The sequence below is a fragment of the Pecten maximus genome, chromosome 1 (assembly GCF_902652985.1).
Source record: "Pecten maximus chromosome 1, xPecMax1.1, whole genome shotgun sequence".
NCBI classification, from domain to species: domain Eukaryota; kingdom Metazoa; phylum Mollusca; class Bivalvia; order Pectinida; family Pectinidae; genus Pecten; species Pecten maximus.
In genome coordinates, this window is record NC_047015.1 from 30,203,605 (window position 1) to 30,229,406 (window position 25,802).

The 25,802-nt window shown below is 39.6% G+C and overlaps 1 protein-coding gene across 1 annotated transcript in view; it reads left to right on the top strand.

The window, feature by feature from the left end:
- The window catches only part of LOC117329793 (ras-related protein Rap-2c-like), a 97,915-nt gene extending 79,895 nt beyond the window's left edge, over positions 1-18,020 (top strand). Inside the window, exon 3 of the mRNA XM_033887945.1 lies at positions 15,410-18,020. Within this exon, the coding sequence (XP_033743836.1) occupies positions 15,695-16,417 (723 nt within the window). The 5' untranslated portion in view covers positions 15,410-15,694 and the 3' untranslated portion in view covers positions 16,418-18,020. The remainder of the gene's footprint in view (positions 1-15,409) is intronic.
- The last annotated feature ends 7,782 nt before the right edge of the window (positions 18,021-25,802 follow it).

The window sequence follows — 25,802 nt, forward strand, 5'->3', positions numbered from 1 at the left end:
TGTAGTAAATTGAGAGAATAACGGGGATCTTTAGAGACCTCTTTGGTAGCTGGTTACTACACCTGAGGAGATACTTGTTACAGAGGATGGACACGTTCCCATGACCTAGAATGAATCATTTCCCCCAGTCTCCAGCCCCTAGATGACGTATTGTTAATAAGGGCGGGAACATCGTCTTTCAAAGTTCAAAATACGTTTTTGTTGTTTTTATGTGCGATTCTGACCACAATTAAGCCCGAGATTCTTTCAATCTATGGTTCGGATTAAAGAAAATACTATAACCTCTCCAGTGATGCCAAACATAACCTATTTTGAGCCAGATTTTCAGATTTACGATAACCGAAATTTGAAATGATATAGAGTTTTATTGTGGGGTCATCATTTTTCTCAAAATAAAAAGTAAAGGAAACAGTTTTGGGATCTTATAGGAAAAACAATGTAATATACAGTGAGGACAAAAGGAGACTTGAATCGTTATATGGTGGACGAGATTTGTTGGTATAGATACTGTGGCTGTGATCTGTTAACCTCCGTAGAGACAGTGGACGAGATTTGTTGTATAAATACTGAGGCTGTGGTCAGTTAACCTCCGTACAGACAGTGGACGAGATTTGTTGGTATATATAGATACTGTGGCTGTGATCAGTTAACCTTCGTTCAGACAGTGGACGAGATTTGTTGTATAGATACTGTGGCTGTGATCTGATAACCTTCGTTCAGACAGTGGACGAGATTTGTTGGTATAGATACTGAGGCTGTGATCAGTTAACCCCCGTACAGACAGTGGACGAGATTTGTTGGGATAGATACTGAGGCTGTGATCAGTTAACCACCGTACAGACAGTGGACGAGATTTGTTGTATAGATACTGAGGCTGTGATCAGTTAACCTCCGTACAGACAGTGGACGAGATTTGTTGTATAGATACTGAGGCTGTGATCTGTTAACCTCCGTACAGACAGTGGACGAGATTTGTTGGTATAGATACTGAGGCTGTGATCAGTTAACCTCCGTACAGACAGTGGACGAGATTTGTTGGTATAGATACTGTGTACGTGGCTGTGATCAGTTAACCTCCGTACAGACAGTGGACGAGATTTGTTGGTATAGATACTGAGGCTGTGATCAGTTAACTCCATACAGACAGTGGACGAGATTTGTTGGTATAGATACTGTGGCTGTGATCTGTTAACCTCCGTACAGACAGTGGACGAGATTTGTTGTATAGATACTGAGGCTGTGGTCAGTTAACCTCCGTACAGACAGTGGACGAGATTTGTTGTATAGATACTGAGGCTGTGGTCAGTTAACCTCCGTACAGACAGTGGACGAGATTTGTTGTATAGATACTGAGGCTGTGGTCAGTTAACCTCCGTACAGACAGTGGACGAGATTTGTTGTATAGATACTGAGGCTGTGGTCAGTTAACCTCCGTACAGACAGTGGACGAGATTTGTTGTATAGATACTGAGGCTGTGGTCAGTTAACCTCCGTACAGACAGTGGACGAGATTTGTTGGTACAGATACTGAGGCTGTGGTCAGTTAACCTCCGTACGGAGAGTGGACGTACCGTAGACAGTTTAATTGTGAGTAACGAGGTCATACTTCCGTGGAAAGGTAGGTTTGGGCTGTATTAGATCCGGACTTGCGGGGGAACTCTAGTCAAGTGCGGCCAACAACTCTTCCAGGCCCGGTTTTATATGTACTTGTACTTTTACAGTCGTCCAGAGAAATTCACAAGAAGCCAAATAGTCTAAATTATTCATGTGCTATGCTAGATAAAAACATTTGAAGTGTGGTTTTAAATTATATTACAATATCTCTATTGCATGTATAATTATTTGGTACTTTTACAGTTACTTTTCGTTCTTATGTGCAGCTACCGGCTGTGTTGCCAAATGTTTTCTTTAAAATATAACTAAAGGTAAAATGTCCAACCGGCGTAAGATACATGTAGATACTCCATGACCTCCATAATGCAATGTACAAAACCCAACACAAGACCATGTCTTCTCTTAATGCACTACACAAAATTCCCTCTTCCTCTACATCAACCACGCAAGACTCTCTCTCTCTCTTTTCCTCTATTTCCACCACACAATATCCACTAATCCTCTAAAAAAATCAACCACACAAGACCCTCTAATCCACTACTTCCACCACACAATACCCTCTAATCCTCTATTTCCACCACACAATACCCTCTAATCCTCTACTTCCACCACACAATACTCTCTAATTCTCTACTTCCACCACACAATACCCTCTAATCCTCTACTTCCACCACACAATACCCTCTAATACTCTATTTCCACCACACAATACCCTCTAATCCTCTCTTCCACCACATCCACCACACAAGACCCTCTCTTCATCAACATCCTTCTTACAAGACCCTTCCTTCCTCAATCTAATTAAAATTAGACTTGCAATTTCCACTCCTCTTCGATACTCTACGATACACTGCAATACAAGATCTAACGATGCCCCGTAGGAGGTCATCTCAGGATGACCGTTGAGCTCAGCCAATCAACGCGTCGCCTATGAAATTGTCGGTGTGATTTCATTCTTCGGAAGTTAGACTGGATTATCTGCCTTAGTACCATTTCTCTCCGCTAGGCTGCGCTCATGAATACGAAGACAGGTCAGGCCGCCATCTTGGTCAGGATCTTGTATTTTCGAAGCAAAGCCTAGCTGAGAGTAGAAAAACTACGGCAGGTAATCCAGTCTACGGAAGTATAAATACTTACACAAGGTTCCCGAGGTATTCCGATGGTCGATAGCAACGGTAAACAACAAGGCTTCGCCCACTCCGGCTCACCAAGAGACCTCAACGAATTTATAATTTAACAAACGTGTGCTGTCCGTTTGGTTTTTCCTTCATCGTACGAGAGATAGACAGTGAAGATAGCAGCGTCTTGAAAAAAAATAGTTTGAAAGGGTATATTTCGAATTCAGCTGGCAACACAATCCGTCCTGTCGACGAGATATGTTTACTAAATAATCGTTTTCTGTTTTCCTTTCAATGTAACGTCCAAAGGATTAGCAATATTTGTATTACCATGGTCATTGACATAATGCAGTTATGTTTGTGAAATTTTGCGTTACTGTATTTTAAATCAAGCACTGAATTGAGTCGCAAATACTAAGGAGACGCAACCGAATGCTCGTGTAAGACTCTTTGTCATTGGTTGATTAATGACGTCATTGGCTCGTTTTCATTGGCTTATATTTGAAGCTCAAAGGTCATGCTGAGATGAAATCCTACGGGGTATCGTTAGATCTTGTATTGAAGTGTATCGTAGTGAAGTGGAATTTAATTTAACTTTAATTAGATTGCTTCCTTCCTCAACATCCTTCTTACATGACCCTCCTATCCTCAATATCTTTCTTACAAAACGATTTCTTCCTAAATATCCTTCTTACAAGACCCTCTCTTCCTGAATATCCTTCTTACAAGACCCTCTCTTCCACTACATCCACCACAGAAGATCATTTATCCCCCACACAAGACCTTATCCTCCTTACATCAACCACACAACCCTCTCTCTTCTTCTACATGCACGACACAAGACCCTTTCTTCCTCCACATCCACCACACAAGAATATCAGTTCCCCAAAATTCACCATACAAGACCCTCTCTTCCCCCACAATCACCACAGAGGACCCTTTCTTCCCCCACAATCACCACACAAGACCCTATCTCCCTCCACAATCATCAAACAAGACACCCTCTTCCCCAACAATCACCACACAAGATACTCTCTTCCCCCACATCCACCGCACAAGATCCTTTCTTCCCTAACAGTCACCTCAAAAGACACTCTCTTCCCCCACAATCACCAAACAAGACACTCTCTTCCCCCACAATCACCAAACAAGACACTCTCTTCCCCCACAATCACCAAACAAGACACTCTCTTCCCCCACAATCACCAAACAAGACCCTATCTCCCTCCACAATCATCAAACAAAACACCTCTCTTCCCCCACAATCACCAAACAAGACACCCTCTTCCCCAACAATCACCAAACAAAACACCTCTCTTCCCCCACAATCACCAAACAAGACACCCTCTTCCCCAACAATCACCAAACAAAACACCTCTCTTCCCCCACAATCACCAAACAAGACCCTCTCTTCCCGGCCTACAAACACCAAACAAGACCGTCTTTTCCTGGCCCACAAACACCAAACAAGACCGTCTTTTCCTGGCCCACAAACACCAAACAAGACCCTCTCTTCCCGGCCCACAAACACCAAACAAGACCGTCTTTTCCTGCACATCCACCACACAGGACTCTATTTCTCTGTGCATCCACCATACAAGACTTACATTCTCTCCCTCTCGTTATACAAGTGTGAACACAAAACACCATAATAACTTTCTTTCCCTCAACAAATACCAACCTCTCCGTCGTTAAAACCATCCCTCCCTAAATACCATCACTACCTTCAAAAGAAATCTCTCCCTACATAAATACAACCCCTATCGCCGTCATAATGACCCTGCCTAGGTACCCACTGACTAGATTACACAGCAGTATATGCCGATCTTCTGCGTCGTGCAAGCTAAAACCATCAGATACAAATCAATCATTGTCTCTTATTATCCGACAACAAAGTCAAAAACAAAAGCTTTCAAAGAGCGCGTGTCTTTGCCGGTGTGGCGGTTGATAACACGCGTATATCCTTATAAGCATCTGTCCCATTACGGAGCTGCAGCACTCTTCCTTTTTATCGCTAATGTTCCGTGTACATAACATAAAAACAAGAACCAAACTGTAGCTTGTGTAAGTCTCTTTTAAGTGCTATATGCATTAGCTTCGTCAATAAATCTGTTCCTTTTTCTTCAGAGTTTGTAATATCTGTTTTTCTTATCTGTTTCATCGATAATAATAAAGTAAAGTTAAGCAAAAGACCGGAAAACAGAAGTCTTAAGTTTCAAAAGAATAAGATAGTTCGTTTAGATGTAATAGTGATGACTAATGTTAGTTCCCAACTTACACTTAATTGACGATGACTGAACTTCATAACGAAGTCACGTGCTCCAGAAATATGATATTTCATCATATTCATCAATTGTTTCAAACTTAGTCAGTGGAGAATAAAACGTTATGGTATACATGTATACTGAGTTATTCAAGTAGTAGATTTCCTTGTTTGGGTTAAAGTTTTATTCAATTTGTCTGCAATCCTGTGGGAATTATAGGACTTCCCGAAGGAGGCGGTTTAATACTTATATTTCCGTTTTTAATTTAAGTTTTTCTTATATTTATCCTGTTCAATGTTATCGCATTCCAAAGTCCAATTTTGGATGTCATTGAGATATGTTCTTGTGGAGACACAAATACAGGCGACCGCTCCTGACAAAAAAGATAAAGTTCGTGTAAATAAACGCAAAATCATCAATTTGATTTCAACATTTCAACCAATACATTCCACCGTTAGGATATTCACCTTTTATACAACAGAACTGCATGTAAAGTACATAAATCGTTGCGAGTTACTTTACAGATGTTTTAATCACTTGCTATCAGTAGTTGGTTAGATATGGGTATACATGTGTTGGTACTGGGCATGGGTGCTTAGCACGTTTATAATTCCAAGACCGATTATACACTAATATATAGAGAAAGGTCTGGAACTCCCCCGTCCTGCACAAATTGGTCAATTTCATTCAAAGTGTCGTCAACATTTTACAAGAAAAGATTTTTCAATGGCGATAGTCTCAATCAAAAGTTAAGATAGTAACCTTTAACCTCACTCCAACAAGTCATACAAAAGTTAAGATAGTAACCTTTAACATGACACCAACAAGTCATACAAAAGTTAAGATAGTAACCTTTAACCTCACACCAACAAGTCATACAAAAGTTAAGATAGTAACCTTTAACATGACACCAACAAGTCATACAAAAGTTAAGAAAGTAACCTTTAACATGACACCAACAAGTCATACAAAAGTTAAGATAGTAACCTTTAACATGACACCAACAAGTCATACAAAAATTAAGATAGTAACCTTTAACATGACACCAACAAGTCATACAAAAGTTAAGATAGTAACCTTTAACATGACACCAACAAGTCATACCAAAGTTAAGATAGTAACCTTTAACATGACACCAACAAGTATCCGGATTGGACAGAGTCCGGTTTGGACAGAGTACATTGTAGTAAATTTCTTTTACGCGCAGCTTCGAAACTCTGAAAAGGGATGGATTTTCTTTAGTCGGACACGATCGAGAACATTTTTTTCAAATGAAAATGTCTATTCGCTACACAGAAAACGTGACGGTCTACAATTACAGGGTTTGATGTTAACAAATATAAGGTCAAAACAAACTTATTTACTTGTCTAACGCTTCACTTCATTTCTCCTCTCGTGCTCCCCATGGTTGTTTTCTGCATCGACAGGTATCAGTGTCAAGTCGACGGCCATCTTGATAATTGCCATTCAAGTTTTGTAAACGGTGATTTCATTGATCAGCTATTGACAGTGGCAAGATTATGTGCATAATCACATATCTACGTTACAAATAAAAATAATGCACGTACATAGTTTACAAACAGAAAATATAAAGTATCACAATTAACCAGATTTTTGTTTTTGTTATTTTTGTTTTCCGGACATTTTAACCACCCGGCCAACGTATATTGGCAAAGGGTTAGATATACGTCTATAGCTATTGGCAGTGTGATGAATGTACGTTTTTAGCTATTGACAATGGGTAAGATATACGTCTATAGCTATTAGCAGTGTGATGAATATACGTTTTTAGCTATTGACAATGGGTAAGATATACGTCTATAGCTATTAGCAGTGTGATGAATATACGTTTTTAGCTATTGACAATGGGTAAGATATACGTCTATAGCTATTAGCAGTGTGATGAATGTACATATTTAGCTATTAGCAGTGTGATTAATGTACATATTTAGCTATTGGCAGTGTGATGGATGTATGTCTATAGTTATCGGCAGTGTGATGAATGTATGTATATAGTTATTGGCAGTGTGATGGATGTACGTTTTAAGCTATTGGCAGTGGGTAAGATATACGTCTATAGCTATTGGCAATGGGTTAGATGTATGTCTATAGCTATTGGCAATGGGTTAGATGTATGTCTATAGCTATTGGCAGTGTGATGGATGTATGTCTATAGTTATTGGCAGTGTGATGGATGTACGTCGATAGTTATTGGCAGTGTGATGGATGTACGTCGATAGATATTGGCAATGGGTTAGATGTACGTCTATAGCTATTGGAGACTTCGGTTAGGAGTGTAGTGTAATTTTTAAGGTGTATATGTTTGATTCAGTGTACTAGATTTATAAGGATAAAAACATAGCCGACGATGATCCAAGTTACCGGGAACTAAGTGTGAATTTGTGGAGCAGTTATACGGCCAGTGGTGCCATCATCATCCACGTCTGATCCACATCAGCATCGCTAAGTCATCGATCCCTGTCTAAGTGAACTATTTGTATGACATTTGTAGACACGAGTATGATACGAGACGTGATAATCCATCAGATTAATGATTTGCTACACTTCCGCCTGGTTCCCAGAGTAACATTGCCACTTTTCTGGAAACCTGACGACAACAAGTGTGAGATATGTAAGCACGGCTCTCGGTTAATCCCAGTATCATTTTCCAACGTCGGCTTATTAAAATACACCCTGCACGCACGTAGGATGTTCAGTCAGTAAACACAGACAGACATTGTTAAATAAACGACTTTTAAACGTTGACATATGAGGTGTATACGCATCAGTGCTGTGAAAACGTTCAATACACAAGAATTTATTTCATTCAAATAAATTTACAAGATGCTCTTTGTAATGAATGGTGACAATTTAGTGCTTCCGTGGACATGAAAATCTATGTCCATTTTACCACACTTTTGAAAACAGGTGAATCTACTGAAAACAATAACGCAATGCGTATAAATGAATTTCAAATCACAAATGAAACATAATCAGCAATTCACGTGCCTATAAAGCATGATTTGTTTATTTAATTCGAATTGCATCGGTGGGGAATAAATATACTATCGGTGTTTGTCGAGTCGTGCCCAAAACGAAATTAAAGTATCATTTTAAAATAGCAATGTTTTGAGAGAGATGGCCTTGTGCTAACGAGCCATACATACTGGTCACTGTAAACGCATCGTGTTCGTAGTGCATTCCCTGTATGCACTTAATGATGACATCAGCATGATTTACCTGTTCCGGAAATAGCGTTTGTACTGAGGCTGCGAACACCACAATATCGAACATATTACAGAAATATGCTAATAGTTAACACCACAAACACCACAATATCGAACATATTACAGAAATATGCTAATAGTTAACACCACAAACACCACAATATCGAACATATTACAGAAATATGCTAATAGTTAACACCACAAACACCAAAATACCGCACATATTACAGAAATATACTAATAGTTAACACCACAAACACCAAAATACCGCACATATTACAGAAATATACTAATAGAAAACCTATAAAAAGGTAAAATCAATATCAATATTGTACTTTTAAAACTAAATATATATATATATATCCATGCTTGTATAAATGTCCTGATATGACAGGCGGCGGCTGGTGTCCCGTGTATAACACTGCCAGAGTTTTATCATTAACGTTATATTGTCAGTTGGACCATAATACTACATGTACCGGTAACCATCATATCACAGAGCTACATGTACCGGTAACCATCATATCACAGAGGTAACCCTCATATCACAGAGCTACATGTACCGGTAACCATCATGTCACAGAGCTACATGTACCGGTAACCATCATATCACAGAGCTACATGTACCGGTAACCATCATATCGCAGAGGTAACCCTCATATCACAGAGCTACATATACCGGTAACCATCATATCGCAGAGGTAACCCTCATATCACAGAGCTACATGTACCGGTAGCCATCATATCAAAGAGCTACATGTACCGGTAACTATCATATCACAGAGCTACATGTACCGGTAACCCTCATATCACAGAGCTACATGTACCGGTAACCATCATATAACAGAGGTAACCCTCATATCACAGAGCTACATGTACCGGTAACTATCATACCACAGAGCTACATGTACCGGTAACCATCATATCACAGAGCTACATGTACCGGTAACCATCATATCACAGAGCTACATGTACCGGTAACCCTCATATCACAGAGCTACATGTACCGGTAACCATCATATCACAGAGCTACATGTACCGGTAACCATCATATCACAGAGCTACATGTACCGGTAACCATCATACCACAGAGCTACATGTACCGGTAACCATCATATCACAGCTTCACAGAGGTAACCTTCATATCACAGAGCTACATGTACCGGTAACCATTATATCACAGAGCTACATGTACCTGTAACCATCATATCACAGAGCTACATATATCGGTAACTATCATATCACAGAGCTACACGCTTGTATAGCGTCATAAAGGAACGTTTTAAACGACGTGTCATTTGAACGGATTTTGAAAAATAAATAAATACTTTATTTTTTGTATTTATAAAATGGGGGTAAACAGCCTATTTTTGAAATCTGGCAATTTAGAGGACTTCGTTTTTAAATCTGGAGCATAGGGTGGAGAACGGGAGAAGAACGTGGTGAAATGGTTTGTAATATATACAGGGTATAAATACTATCACATCAGCATGCTAGGGGTGTCCAAAATTCCATTAGCTTTTACCATTGACATGTTATAAAAGCAAATACTAATGATTGAGTGAAGCTCCGGCAAACTACAAACCAGTGTAGACTATAGATCTGTACTGTAGTAGTATACAGGTATCTGATAGTGACGGGGACTATAGAGGTGTTCAAATCACACAACAATCACACAAAATACCATGGTGCAATTAGATATAAATATTTCTGCAACCACCCTTTTGGGGGAAATGGTGGTTACTCTAAACAGATAAAAGAAGCTCTCTCTAAAATTTTAGCAAACTTAGTAAACGTTGATGATGTCAACATCCGGTCGCAATCACAACATCTCGGCTAATTCCGTCAATGCTCGGAACAAAACATTGAATGTAGAAACTGTCGGGAAAACTTTGGCTGAAGGTGAAGCTATAAACAAAGCAAATGATATAAGCATATTCTAATGAAAATATGTAAACTTCAAATGTCAAGCATAAAAGTGAAGTATTTTTCAGACAGATCATTAATTCAACATAAGATCGACCACATCTTTCACGTCCACCGGAACGTGTAGGTTACAGTACCCACCTGGTGTATAAGTGTATGGAGTTCATTACGTACACACTCGTAATTCACGAAATACAAGCAATTTCAGGAAGAAGGAAACAGCATTAGGCAAACAGTCACCAATGACGCACATTTTTAACAGGTTTAGTCCGGACTATAGCGTGTGTAACAGGTTTAGTCCGGGTTATAGCGTGTGTAACAGGTTTAGTCCGGATTATAGCGTGTGTAACAGGTTTAGTCCGGATTATAGCGTGTGTAACAGGTTTAGTCCGGATTATAGCGTGTGTAACAGGTTAAGTCCGGACTATAGCGTGTGTAACAGGTTTAGTTCGGACTATAGCGTGTGTAACAGGTTTAGTTCGGACTATAGCGTATGTAACAGGTTTAGTCCGGATTATAGCGTATGTAACAGGTTTAGTCCGGACTATAGCGTGTGTAACAGGTTTATTCCGGATTATAGCGTATGTAACAGGTTTAGTCCGGACTATAGCGTGTGTAACAGGTTTATTCCGGATTATAGCGTATGTAACAGGTTTAGTCCGGACTATAGCGTGTGTAACAGGTTTATTCCGGATTATAGCGTATGTAACAGGTTTAGTCTGGACTACAGCGTGTGTAACAGGTTTAGTTCGGACTATAGCGTATGTAACAGGTTTAGTCCGGGTTATAGCGTGTGTAACAGGTTAAGTCCGGATTATAGCGTGTGTAACAGGTTTAGTCCGAACTATAGCGTGTGTAACAGGTTTATTCCGGATTATAGCGTATGTAACAGGTTTAGTCCGGACTATAGCGTGTGTAACAGGTTTAGTTCGGACTATAGCGTATGTAACAGGTTTAGTCCGGGTTATAGCGTGTGTAACAGGTTTAGTCCGGACTATAGCGTGTGTAACAGGTTTAGTCCGGACTATAGCGTGTGTAACAGGTTTAGTTCGGACTATAGCGTGTGTAACAGGTTTAGTCCGGATTATAGCGTGTGTAACAGGTTTAGTCCGGATTATAGCGTGTGTAATATATGTAGTCCGGACTATAGCGTGTGTAATATATGTAGTCCGGACTATAGCGTGTGTAACAGGTTTAGTCCGGACTATAGCGTGTGTAACAGGTTCATTCCGGATTATAGCGTGTGTAACAGGTTTAGTCCGGACTATAGCGTGTGTAACAGGTTTAGTCCGAACCATAGCGTGTGTAACAGGTTTAGTTCGGACTATAGCGTGTGTAACAGGTTTAGTCCGGGCTATAGTGTACATTGTATGTAACAGGTTTAGTCCAGACTATGTCCTGTGTAACAGGTTTAGTCCGGGTAATAGCGTGTGTAACAGGTTTAGTCCGGATTATAGCGTGTGTAACAGGTTTATTCCGGATTATAGCGTGTGTAACATGTTTAGTCCGAACTATAGCGTGTGTAACAGGTTTAGTCCGGATTATAGCGTGTGTAACAGGTTAAGTCCGAACTATAGCGTGTGTAACAGGTTTATTCCGGATTATAGCGTGTGTAACATGTTTAGTCCGAACTATAGCGTGTGTAACAGGTTTAGTCCGAACCATAGCGTGTGTAACAGGTTTAGTTCGGACTATAGCGTGTGTAACAGGTTTAGTCCGGATTATAGCGTATATAACAGGTTTAGTCCGGATTATAGCGTGTGTAACAGGTTTATTCCGGACTATAGCGTGTGTAACAGGTTTATTCCGGACTATATCCTGTGTAACAGGTTTATTCCGGACTATAGCGTGTGTAACATGTTTATTCCGGATTATAGCGTGTGTAACAGGTTTAGTCCGAACCATAGCGTGTGTAACAGGTTTAGTTCGGACTATAGCGTGTGTAACAGGTTTAGTCCGGACTATAGCGTGTGTAACAGGTTTAGTCCGGATTATAGCGTGTGTAATATATGTAGTCCGGACTATAGCGTGTGTAACAGGTTTAGTCCGGACTATAGCGTGTGTAACAGGTTTAGTCCGGACTATAGCGTGTGTAACAGGTTCATTCCGGATTATAGCGTGTGTAATATATGTAGTCCGGACTATAGCGTGTGTAACAGGTTTAGTCCGGACTATAGCGTGTGTAACAGGTTTAGTCCGGACTATAGCGTGTGTAACAGGTTCATTCCGGATTATAGCGTGTGTAACAGGTTTAGTCCGGACTATAGCGTGTGTAACAGGTTTAGTCCGAACCATAGCGTGTGTAACAGGTTTAGTTCGGACTATAGCGTGTGTAACAGGTTTAGTCCGGGCTATAGTGTACATTGTATGTAACAGGTTTAGTCCAGACTATGTCCTGTGTAACAGGTTTAGTCCGGGTAATAGCGTGTGTAACAGGTTTAGTCCGGATTATAGCGTGTGTAACAGGTTAAGTCCGAACTATAGCGTGTGTAACAGGTTTATTCCGGATTATAGCGTGTGTAACATGTTTAGTCCGAACTATAGCGTGTGTAACAGGTTTAGTCCGGATTATAGCGTGTGTAACAGGTTAAGTCCGAACTATAGCGTGTGTAACAGGTTTATTCCGGATTATAGCGTGTGTAACATGTTTAGTCCGAACTATAGCGTGTGTAACAGGTTTAGTCCGAACCATAGCGTGTGTAACAGGTTCATTCCGGATTATAGCGTGTGTAATATATGTAGTCCGGACTATAGCGTGTGTAACAGGTTTAGTCCCGACTATAGCGTGTGTAACAGGTTTAGTCCGGACTATAGCGTGTGTAACAGGTTCATTCCGGATTATAGCGTGTGTAACAGGTTTAGTCCGGACTATAGCGTGTGTAACAGGTTTAGTCCGAACCATAGCGTGTGTAACAGGTTTAGTTCGGACTATAGCGTGTGTAACAGGTTTAGTCCGGGCTATAGTGTACATTGTATGTAACAGGTTTAGTCCAGACTATGTCCTGTGTAACAGGTTTAGTCCGGGTAATAGCGTGTGTAACAGGTTTAGTCCGAACTATAGCGTGTGTAACAGGTTTATTCCGGATTATAGCGTGTGTAACATGTTTAGTCCGAACTATAGCGTGTGTAACAGGTTTAGTCCGGATTATAGCGTGTGTAACAGGTTAAGTCCGAACTATAGCGTGTGTAACAGGTTTATTCCGGATTATAGCGTGTGTAACATGTTTAGTCCGAACTATAGCGTGTGTAACAGGTTTAGTCCGAACCATAGCGTGTGTAACAGGTTTAGTTCGGACTATAGCGTGTGTAACAGGTTTAGTCCGGATTATAGCGTATATAACAGGTTTAGTCCGGATTATAGCGTGTGTAACAGGTTTATTCCGGACTATAGCGTGTGTAACAGGTTTATTCCGGACTATATCCTGTGTAACAGGTTTATTCCGGACTATAGCGTGTGTAACATGTTTATTCCGGATTATAGCGTGTGTAACAGGTTTAGTCCGAACCATAGCGTGTGTAACAGGTTTAGTTCGGACTATAGCGTGTGTAACAGGTTTAGTCCGGACTATAGCGTGTGTAACAGGTTTAGTCCGGATTATAGCGTGTGTAATATATGTAGTCCGGATTATAGCGTGTGTAACAGGTTTAGTCCGGACTATAGCGTGTGTAACAGGTTTAGTCCGGACTATAGCGTGTGTAACAGGTTCATTCCGGATTATAGCGTGTGTAACAGGTTTAGTCCGGACTATAGCGTGTGTAACAGGTTTAGTCCGAACCATAGCGTGTGTAACAGGTTTAGTTCGGACTATAGCGTGTGTAACAGGTTTAGTCCGGGCTATAGTGTACATTGTATGTAACAGGTTTAGTCCAGACTATGTCCTGTGTAACAGGTTTAGTCCGGGTAATAGCGTGTGTAACAGGTTTAGTCCGGATTATAGCGTGTGTAACAGGTTAAGTCCGAACTATAGCGTGTGTAACAGGTTTATTCCGGATTATAGCGTGTGTAACATGTTTAGTCCGAACTATAGCGTGTGTAACAGGTTTAGTCCGGATTATAGCGTGTGTAACAGGTTAAGTCCGAACTATAGCGTGTGTAACAGGTTTAGTTCGGACTATAGCGTGTGTAACAGGTTTAGTCCGGATTATAGCGTATATAACAGGTTAGTCCGGATTATAGCGTGTGTAACAGGTTTATTCCGGACTATAGCGTGTGTAACAGGTTTATTCCGGACTATATCCTGTGTAACAGGTTTATTCCGGACTATAGCGTGTGTAACATGTTTATTCCGGATTATAGCGTGTGTAACAGGTTTAGTCCGAACCATAGCGTGTGTAACAGGTTTAGTTCGGACTATAGCGTGTGTAACAGGTTTATTCCGGACTATAGCGCGTGTAACAGGTTTATTCCGGACTATAGCGTGTGTAACAGGTTTAGTCCGGACAATAAAGCGAGTAACATATTTAGTCCGGACTATAGCGTCTATAACAAATTAAGTCCGGATTATAGCGTGTGCTACATGTTTAGTCCGGATTATCAAGCGTATTTGACACATTTTGTCAGGATTATCTGTCCTATGTTCCAGGTGTGGTCGGGATTTTAGCGTGTGTAACATGTTTAGTCCAGGCTATAGTGTGATGAACAGGTTAAATCCGGTCTATAGCGTGTGTAACAAGTTTAGTCCGGACTATAGCGTGTGTAACAGGTTAAATCCGGTCTATAGCGTGTGTACCAGTTTTATTCCGGTCTATAGCGTGTGTAACAGGTTAAATCCGGTCTATAGCGTGTGTAACAGGTTAAATCCGGTCTATAGCGTGTGTACCAGTTTTAGATTGTAGGATATGTATCAGGTTTAATCGGAGTGTAGAGTGTGTACATGTGTTATTGTTATCATTTGTAACCTACTGTACCTTTAAATCAATGAAATCTGACTAATCCTGCTTTAATATATAATTAGTTTCGGTGTGCAATAACTGAATACAGATATCACGTGAAATATTCATTTGAACCAAAATATGATCATAATTCTGATACATAACATCTTTTATGCCTGTCATGTTGCTGTTATCGATTTTAGAGCCCTCTATCTACAGATGAAAACTCAATCAGTTTGACATTATTCAAAATGGCCAGCTCCGTGAGTTTGACATATCAATGTATTGTGCACCTGTCGACTGACTGTTATTAATCAAACCTATCCGCAACGTATCTATTTTTACCTTCAATACATTTAACGTAACCCGCTGTTCCTTTTTTTTCCAGGTGTGAATAATACCATGACACACAGATTGAAACAGGTGTGAGGAGAGCCACGCCCACTCCGCTACAGTTATTACACTCACAGTCTGCCTCAGTGATCAATAGCTTCAAGTTTTACAGTTGGAGGAAGATCGTTATGAAGCAACGTTAATATTGCTATCTTGGAACTTAAAGAGATTTTTAATTTGTACTGTGATGGAATAACGGAATTACAGTTGTGAATTCAAATCCGAGTATTCGAGATAATTGTGCTTGTAAAAAGGGGTTATATCGAATTAGTGAAAGGGCATGGCGGATATGGATCAAAGAAATCGGATTGTGTTTCTGGGAGCCGGAAGAGTTGGTAAAAGTTCCATTTTGAAACGTTTTCTACACGGAACATTCTCCAGTGAATATAAAGAAACAGTGGAAGACTTATACAGTAGGGAGTATGACGTACAGGGAAACCATTTAAAAGTGGACTTCCTCGACACCGCCGGAAATATTGCTTTCCCGGCCATGCGCAGATTATCAATTGCTAATGCACATGCGTTTGTTTTAGTTTACTCTTTAACTAATGAAGCGACATTTATTGAGGTTAAACAATTATGGGAAAATATCAAAGAAGTACGTGAGAATTATCAGGAGATTCCATGTGCTATTGTAGCTAACTGTATTGATATGGAAAACAATAGGCAGGTGGAAAAGTTCGACGCGTTAAACTGGGCTTACAATGACAACCTAGGGGGCGCCTTCGTAGAGGTTTCTGCAAAAGACGACGAATGTATAACAGATATATTTAAAATTCTATTTGAACAACTCAAAGTTCCACGTTCGAAACTACCGGAAAAGTTAAGTCTACTAACCAGGCGACTGAGTTCTCATTCACTGGAACAATCTGACCAAGAAGCTGAGCCAAAAACACCACCTGAGGAGAAGAAATTTTTCCGGAGTCGAAGTCTGATCAGAAGGGGAAGTAAGCCAAAAGTAAAAAGGTCGTCTAGGAATAAAAACGACTGTGAGGTCTCGTAGTGCCTGCCAAATCTCGCGGTGCTATTACGTCTCGTAACTCTACCAAGTCACGTGATGATACTACATGTATCTCGTGCAGTGGAGGAAAGTACACGTGAGAGCGGTCACTTCAAACCGTGTAAGAAGACATCGGTATCTCCAGTTCACGTGACCAGACCCTGTAAGACATATCTGGACTAACTCTCGACTGGATCGCTATTATAAAAAGCTCACGCAGATTTGGATGGATGTGGTACGTCTGTAAGGCGTGGCTCGTGAGATCGTATCTTGGTAGATTTGGACTGGCCACATTTTGTTTTACTGGTCAGTGTTAGTAAGAATGACATGGCTAACAGGTACGTCTGATCTGTACGTAGGTAGGATATATATGGACTCTTTGCCTTCTGTTCCTGTAAGGAAATGGCGTGTTGATTTTCTTATAAAAAGTATTATTCGCTATTACAATATTTAAAAAAATCTTTTCACATTTTTTTCTCTATGTGTGCACTTGTATAATAAACACATCCTTTTCTGCACGCCTATACCCAATGAATTCCGTTTGTTCGGACATTTCATTTCCAACAGAATTACGAATCAATGTATCGACTAGCTACAGCGTCCGGATATCAATTTGAATGTGTATCATGCCAGGAGCTTCTGATTTCCGGACAAACGAGGTTTTATCGTCTGTATATTACCGCATAGTATCATTGTAACAGAGACTTACGCATTATTTTAGTCTATCATCGCGACACATCTCTGAAGAAATGACCTCTGTTCTGTATCGAAAACTAAAGATTTCTGTCTGTCTGGGTTCATTATGTTTCCGTATTGTAAACTCCAAAATTATGGAGATTTCTGTTCGATCCGGAATATCGAATATTCTATAAGAAATAGGCTATCGAGGTTTCTCAGTTGTTCGGACTAAAACGGATTCCGTGTAGTTTATATAAGGTAGGGTTTTCCATGATCAGACTTACATTTATTAGGCCGGGTTAAGGTCATTTCTCCTTAGTCTGGATTAACGTGTTTTCTCTTTAATCCGGACTAATATCATTCCTTGTAGCTTTGATTTACGTTGAATTCCTTTAATCGGATTAAAGTGAATTACCTCTAGTCTGTATAACGTGGGTTCTCTTTACTCCGGAATAACGAAAATGTTCTGTAGACTGGACTGCGGTTTTCGTTTACCCTGGATTAACATAGTTTCCCTTTAGTCCGGATTAGCATAATATCCCTGTAGTTTTGATTTATGTGATTTTCGATTAGTCCACACAAACTTAATTTCCTTGTAGTCTATATTAACTTTTCCCTTAATTTAATGTTGTCTCATTACTCCGGAATAACGTAATTTACCTGCGGTCTGGATTAATGTGATTTTTTTTCTCTGAACACGCATGCTGACTATGTGGAGCCTCACAAAGTATCTATAGATGAACTATACTAACATATTTCTTTCTTTTGTATTATGATCCGTCAATGACGATTAAAGACATGGCCACGAAATGATGTCGGACCAGCTCTCCAGTGTAGATTATTGACACGCATGCGTGTAAATTCATTCCAATTATTTGTAAACACTTGTTTTTTTCTATATTTCTGATTTGTCACTCTTTCATTGATACTGTGTGTATTTTCGTTGTTAATACTTTATTACACCATCCCGCCATGCTCTTCTCGGACAGTTTAATCCTGTAAAGAAACTACCCGTCATTTTCAATATGTTCTGCAGGTGCCTATAAAACTACAGCACCAGTTACCTTTTCGCTAAATCACCTTGTCCAATCGCGACATACGGATTTCTGAATTGTAGACACGGGTGTACTATTTGACGGGGCCAAACGAGGACAGGCAAGGAAAAGATTGCGTGGCGCTCCAACTACCATCTTTTGTATTGTTTATATAGCGGACCACAGCGATTGGTTATTTGATAAGTATCGACAAAGATTGACCAGTCAGGGCACATTTTCATTTTTTAAACTTGTTATTCTCCAATACAAAACAAATGGCCTTATAATATGATGGTGTGCAGGTCGCTTTTTGTATAAAGAAAACATCTATCGCTGTGGCTGTAGAATTGCAGAATTAGCATCGTTTAAGTTTGACATTTCATGTGACACAGACGTATCTATAACTGAGTAATGGGGTTTCTAAAAATGAGCCTTTCAGTATTTTCGTTTAATATCATTAAAACAATTGTTTTCTTTTGTTTATTTATTTGTTTGTATGGTATGGTTGACAGATAAAGCATTGTTCACAATACCGGATACCGCCGATACCAAGTCTCCATATCTTCAATATGTAATTATTGTAAGTAACGGGTAAAGTTTGTTTGTTTGTTTTGTTTAACGTCCTATTAACAGCCAGGGTCATTTAAGGACGTGCTAGGTTTTGGAGGTGGAGGAAAGCCGGAGTACCCGGAGAAAAACCACCGGCCTACGGTCAGTACCTGGCAATTGCCCCACGTAGGTTTCGAACTCGCAACCCAGTGGTGGAGGGCTAGTGTTAAAGTGTCGGGACACCTTAACCACTCGGCCACCGCGGCCCCTTTATATGGGTAAAGAACGAACTTCTTAATTTGTAGCTGATAAAATATTACAATCTTTGTGTTTTGAAGACCACTGTGTATCCACATGAACTGTCAAACATAAATAATCCTAACAATCTACAGCCACAGCGATCACAATACATAACCTCAAGTTTTATTTATACTAGAGTCGAGATAGCTTTAGGTTACGGGGACACATTGCTTTGTAATAGGGGGGATTCGAGATTCAAAGGAGAAATTTGCCCTGACTGGTCAGTCTTTGTCGAGCATTCTGAATATAGGCGTATAGAACCCTAAAATATCGCTGTTATCCGTGAGCTACATGAAAAGCATTTGGAGCGCCACGAACTCTTTTCCTTACCCGACCTCGTGTTTTTGTCCGCTTCAAGTTGAACACTCCCATGTCTACAATTTACAAACCCCGATGTGACGATTGGACACTGTGCATATCGAACCGTGACATTAACCTACGAATTACTCAGTGATACCTTGTAGATAGCATGGCCATTGGTTTCATATCGACAATACGGATTTTCGTTTGATTTAAGGAAGTTATGGCCACATATAATTCTCAACGACATATACAGAACGTTGTATAATGCATGATTCAGCAGTTTACTTAACAACTATGTTATAGCATGGGTACTAGACAGCTAAACTCACTATGTAATAACATGAAGACTAAACAGCTTAACCAACTACATGTAATGGCGTGGATACTAAACAGCTAAATCATCTGTTAACAGCTAAATGAACTATGTTATAGCGTGGATATTAAACAGCTAAACCATTTACAGTTTGCAATAGCATGGATACTAAACAGCTAAACCAACTATGTTATAGCGTGGATACTAACGGCTAAATTAAGTATTCTATAGTAAACAGCTAACGTAACTATGTTATAGCGAGGATACTAAACAGCTAAGTTAATTATGTTATAGCGTGGAAACTAAACAGCTAACGTAACTATGTTAAAGCGTTGATACTAAACAGATAACTTAACTATGTTATAGCGAGGATACTAAACAGCTAACGTAACTGTGTTATAGTGAGGATACTAAAAAGCTAACGTAACTATGTTATAGCGTGGATACTAAACAGCTAGGTTAATTATGTTATAGCGTGGATACTAAACAGCTAACGTAACTATGTTAAAGCGTTGATACTAAACAGATAACTTAACTATGTTATAGCGAGGATACTAAACAGCTAACGTAACTGTGTTATAGCGAGGATACTAAACAGCTAACGTAACTATGTTATAGCGTGGATACTAAACAGCTAAGTTAATTATGTTATAGCGTGGATACTAAACAGCTAACATAACTATGTTATAGCGAGGATACTAAACAGCTAACGTAACTATGTTAAAGCGTGGATACTAAACAGCTAACGTAACTATGTTGTAGCGAGGATACCAAACAGATAACTGAACTATGTTGTAGCGAGGATACTAAACAGCTAACGTAACTATGTTATAGCGTGGATACTTAACAGCTAACGTAACTATGTTAAAGTGTGGATACTAAACAGCTAACGTAACTGTGTTATAGCGAGGATACTAAACAGATAACGTAACTATGTTATAGCGTGGATACTAAACAGCTAACGTAACTATGTTATAGCGAGGATACTAAACAGCTAAGTTAATTATGTAATAGCGTGGATACTAAACAGATAACTGAACTATGTTATAGCGAGGATACTAACGGCTAAATTAAGTATTATATAGTAAACAGCTACATTTTTTTGTATATCAACTATGTTATAGCGAGGATACTAAACAGCTAACGTAACTATGTTATAGCGAGGATACTAAACAGCTAAGTTAATTATGTTATAGCGTGGATACTAAACAGCTAGATGGAGTATTCATTCTATATATTTACAATCTTTACAATCCCCTCGTATAAAATCGATGTAGCCCTCAAAACTCTCGAATATCGTTCATGTCTCAGTTTCTTTGATGCTATTTTTTTAAAGTCAGGCCAAGTATTTTTAAAAAGGCCAGGCCAAATGCTTTTAATTATGTTTTACTGGTCTGTCGGAGGTACGTGAATGGAGTTGAGTAGATCGTGACAGCTATCGGGTGTTAGAAGGATCAGCAGTATGGTTCACGTACATTTATAACCATTTACTGGAATTACATCACTATATACCATATGTATTTGGATTATTCACTGTTTGCTGACCCGATAATCTATCGTGCTGGATTAAAACAGCAGCTCCTGTTTGGTTCATAGTAGCAAAATAAACATTAAACAATAACTATTAATAACTTTTTGATCACAAAATTACAATCCAAGGTTAATTTTATACATTTATTTCAGATGATATATTTTGTAATTAATGCATCAAAAATAAATAAAAATAACACAAAGACTCTGTAGTTCCCCTCGTTGTACAGAAGATATGTTTAGTTCCCCTCGTTGTACAGTAGATATGTTTAGTTCCCCTCGTTGTACGGTAGATATGTTTAGTTCCCCTCGTTGTACGGTAGATATGTTTAGTTCCCCTCGTTGTACGGTAGATATGTTTAGTTCCCCTCGTTGTACGGTAGATATGTTTAGTTCCCCTCGTTGTACGGTAGATATGTTTAGTTCCCCTCGTTGTACGGTAGATATGTTTAGTTCCCCTCGTTGTACGGTAGATATGTTTAGTTCCCCTCGTTGTACGGTAGATATGTTTAGTTCCCCTCGTTGTACGGTAGATATGTTTAGTTCCCCTCGTTGTAGATATATTAAGTCCCCCACGTTTAGTCCACTTGTTGATATGTATAGCTTGTTAAATAAAAAGTTATACATTTTATTTTATTTTCTCATATTACGTTTTCACCATAGCATATGGACACAAAACATTAACAGTTCTTGTTTTCATTATAAAAACAGCATCGGATTTATTTTTATTTTATGAAATACGTTTTATTTGTAGACGAGTTGTTGAAGTATGCGTTTGAATTATTCATGTTTTTGTCAGTTTTTACGAATTTTCTATATGATTATACTGTTATTTACGAGTTTATCAAACCATTAAGTGTCTGATCCCCTTTTAACCTCGCCTACTTTGTCATCGTGTTGTTTTTTCACTCTCTCATGCTCTCTTGCCTGCTGTACGTGGCTGTAATGTATTTAGAATGGTACATTCTGGGAAGTTTTGTTATGTTTAAACGATGGAAGTAATGTGTCATTTCGTTATTTTGTTTATATGTCATAATTACAAGGTAATGTCATTTGTTTAACTTATCTGATATTTAAACATTTGTTATTCAGACGTCATGGACGTCGTGGCGCTTTATGGTATTTTCTATGCATTTTGAGAAAGATTTATAATGACAAGTTGGCTTCAATCGGAAGAATGTGTACATTGTAGTTAAAGTATGAAGATTTACGGTGAGAAACTATACCATGCCGTCAAAGACTTACAATGGAGGATTGTACAATGCCGTTCGGAAAGTTGGGTATTATGATTTACAATGAAACAATATACCATATCAATGGATGTTTTTGCAGTTAAAATTCACAATGAGGTTGTACCATGCCGTTCGGAAAGTTTTGAAATGAGATATTTCATCATGCCATATGGAAGAGATTTTTTTTTAATTTTCAGTTAAGAATTGTACGGTGCCGTTGGTAGGTATTGCAATTAAGATTACAATGACTTATTGTATCAATATTAAAGTGTGCTGCGGTAGAGTGAATGGTTAATTCAGTAACTACGTAATATTTACCCGGATTAGTGTGTTAAACATGACACATGATGTACATAATACAAACATACGTCAGGTCTGTGACGGCTACTGTGATGTAAATAATAAAACCACGTGACTCAGTTCTATGACATTTGTTCTTTTTAATATATCGAGTCCATCCTGTATAACTCGTTGTTACATATTGTATATAGGTATTTCAGATGACAAAGCTATAAGGATATTATTGTTTGACATTTCGACTAAAATAAATTGGACAGTATGAATACATGTTACTGTCGTAATTTACAAAACAGCGATACAAACAAGTTTTACTACTAACTGTAATGAGGGTCGTCAGTCTACCCTCGCAGTCGTTAAGGATACTAATTGATTTCGGTATTGTTCGACTGTCGTAATACACCTACATATATACATGTATCACACACGATCACAATCGAACAATGTTTAATCAGCAAAGCATACGCCAGAAAATGGCGGCCAATTTGTTGAAATAGATAACTCTACACTACGTTTAAAGAAAACAATACGTTGTATTTCAAAATTACGACTCATCAGGAACATTAAGACGACCATTTTGCACTGCACTCTGCTAATGATACCTTCCCAGAGTGGTCATTTCATACTGATCGAACTCGACACTGCTAGGGGACACAGAACTTGAGTGGTTAATCGATTATAGTCCAACTTTTCACTGACAAAGAAATGTTACCAGTGTGGTCAGTCAAATTAAACTTAACACTATTTGTAACATCCTAATGTAGTGGTCAGTTTAACTGTTCTTGCCAAGAACCTTTTATGTGATAGGTAATGTTTCTGTTTTCCATACACAAACAGCGCCACTTGTCGTCAGTGTGAGATACCAGGACACCAAACAGCGCCACTTGTCGTCAATGTGAGGTACCAAGACACCAAACAGCGCCACTTGTCGTCAATGTGAGGTACCAAGACACCAAACAGCGCCACTTGTCGTCAATGTGAGGTACCAGGACACCAAACAGCGCCACTTGTCGTCAAAGTGAGGTACCAGGACACCAAACAGCGCCACTTGTCGTCAATGTGACGTACCGAGACACCAAACAGCGCCACTTGTCGTCAATGTGACGTACCGAGACACCAAACAGCGCCACTTGTCGTCAATGTGAGGTACCAGGACACCAAACAGCGCCACTTGTCGTCAAAGTGAGGTACCAGGACACCAAACAGCGCCGATTGTCGTCAATGTGACGTACCGAGACACCAAACAGCGCCACTTGTCGTCAATGTGAGGTACCAAGACACCAAACAGTGCCACTTGTCGTCAAAGTGAGGTACCAAAACACCAAACAGCGCCACTTGTCGTCAATGTGAGGTATCAAGACACCAACCAGTGCCACTTGTCGTCAAAGTGAGGTAACAAGACACCAAACAGCGCCACTTGTCATCAATGTGAGGTACCAAGACACCAAACAGCACCACTTGTCGTCAGTGTGAGGTACCAAGACACCAAACAGTGCCACTTGTCGTCAATGTGAGGTACCAAGACACCAAACAGTGCCACTTGTCGTCAATGTGAGGTATCAAGACACCAAACAGCACCACTTGTCGTCAGTGTGAGGTACCAAGACACCAAACAGTGCCACTTGTCGTCAATGTGAGGTACCAAGACACCAAACAGTGCCACTTGTCGTCAATGTGAGGTACCAAGACACCAAACAGTGCCACTTGTCGTCAATGTGAGGTACCAAGACACCAAACAGTGCCACTTGTCGTCAATGTGAGGTATCAAGACACCAAACAGTGCCACTTGTCGTCAATGTGAGGTACCAAGACACCAAACAGCACCACTTGTCGTCAATGTGAGGTACCAAGACACCAAACAGTGCCACTTGTCGTCAATGTGAGGTACCAAGACACCAAACAGTGCCACTTGTCGTCAATGTGAGGTACCAAGACACCAAACAGCGCCACTTGTCGTCAGTTTGAGGTACCAAGACACCAAATAGCGCCACTTGTTATCAATGTAAGGTACCAAGATTTCACTGACAACAAATTAAACACCGCCACTTGTCGTTATTGTGAGGCACCAAGACTTTACTGGCAACAAATAGCACCACTTGTCAATGTCAGACACCAAAATTGTTCCGACAACAAACGGCGCTCTGTCAAACCAACGAGTTCTAAATTTTCAAATGCAATAGCACACGACTGTGGTTAAATGAACGACGGTGTTTAATATTAAGATTAGAATCGAAACTAGACAAAGTTAATACAAATATGGACAATTTGAATATGACAGTATTTTAGATCTTGACGCAAAATATTACATCTATATTGTATGGTTTCGGGTGTTGATTTCCCGTAAAAAGTTAGCACGTTTGTATGTACGTTGCACCAGTTATGTAATTTGATCAATGTATTCCATAAAATAGTTGTGCGTAATAATTTATATTCAATCCTGATGAGGTTATATTTATTTCTGAATTGAATAAGATATAATCATATGACTTTTGAAACGAAATTATATATAGTCCTATGACTTTTGAAACAATATTAGATATACATGTAGTCATATGACTTTTGAAACGAAATTATATATACGACGTACGAGGGATAATTGATATGTTGTGAGCCTAGTATCAAAGGAGGCACTCAATGATAGCCATAATGGTATAGTAGCAACACTAGGAATTAAAAGATGCACCTTCATGTGATACGGTGAAAGGGTGGGTGGCGGAATTTAAGCGCGGCCGACAGAGCCTTGATGATGACCCCTATCCTGAAAGGCCTGCCATTGTTGCAACCCCAGAAATGGTCCATAAAGTTCATGACCTTGTAATGACTAACAGACGAGTCACAAAAAGATATAACCAGTAGAGTTGGCATTTCACAGGAAAGAGTACATTCCATTCGGCCCGATGGGTACCAAGACTTCTGACAGTTGATCAGAAGCACACCAGGCGCACATTTGTCGCGTGCTAATCTTAACCGTTTTGAGGAAGATTCTGACAACTTTCTTTAGAGATTAATCACTATGGATGAAACATGGGTCCATCATTTTACCCCAGAGGCCAATCGAAACAATGGAAGCTACTTGGCTCTCCTCCGCCAAAGACTGTTCCGTGAGCTGGGAAGGTTATGGCCTCGGTTTTCTGGCATGCAGATGGTATTCT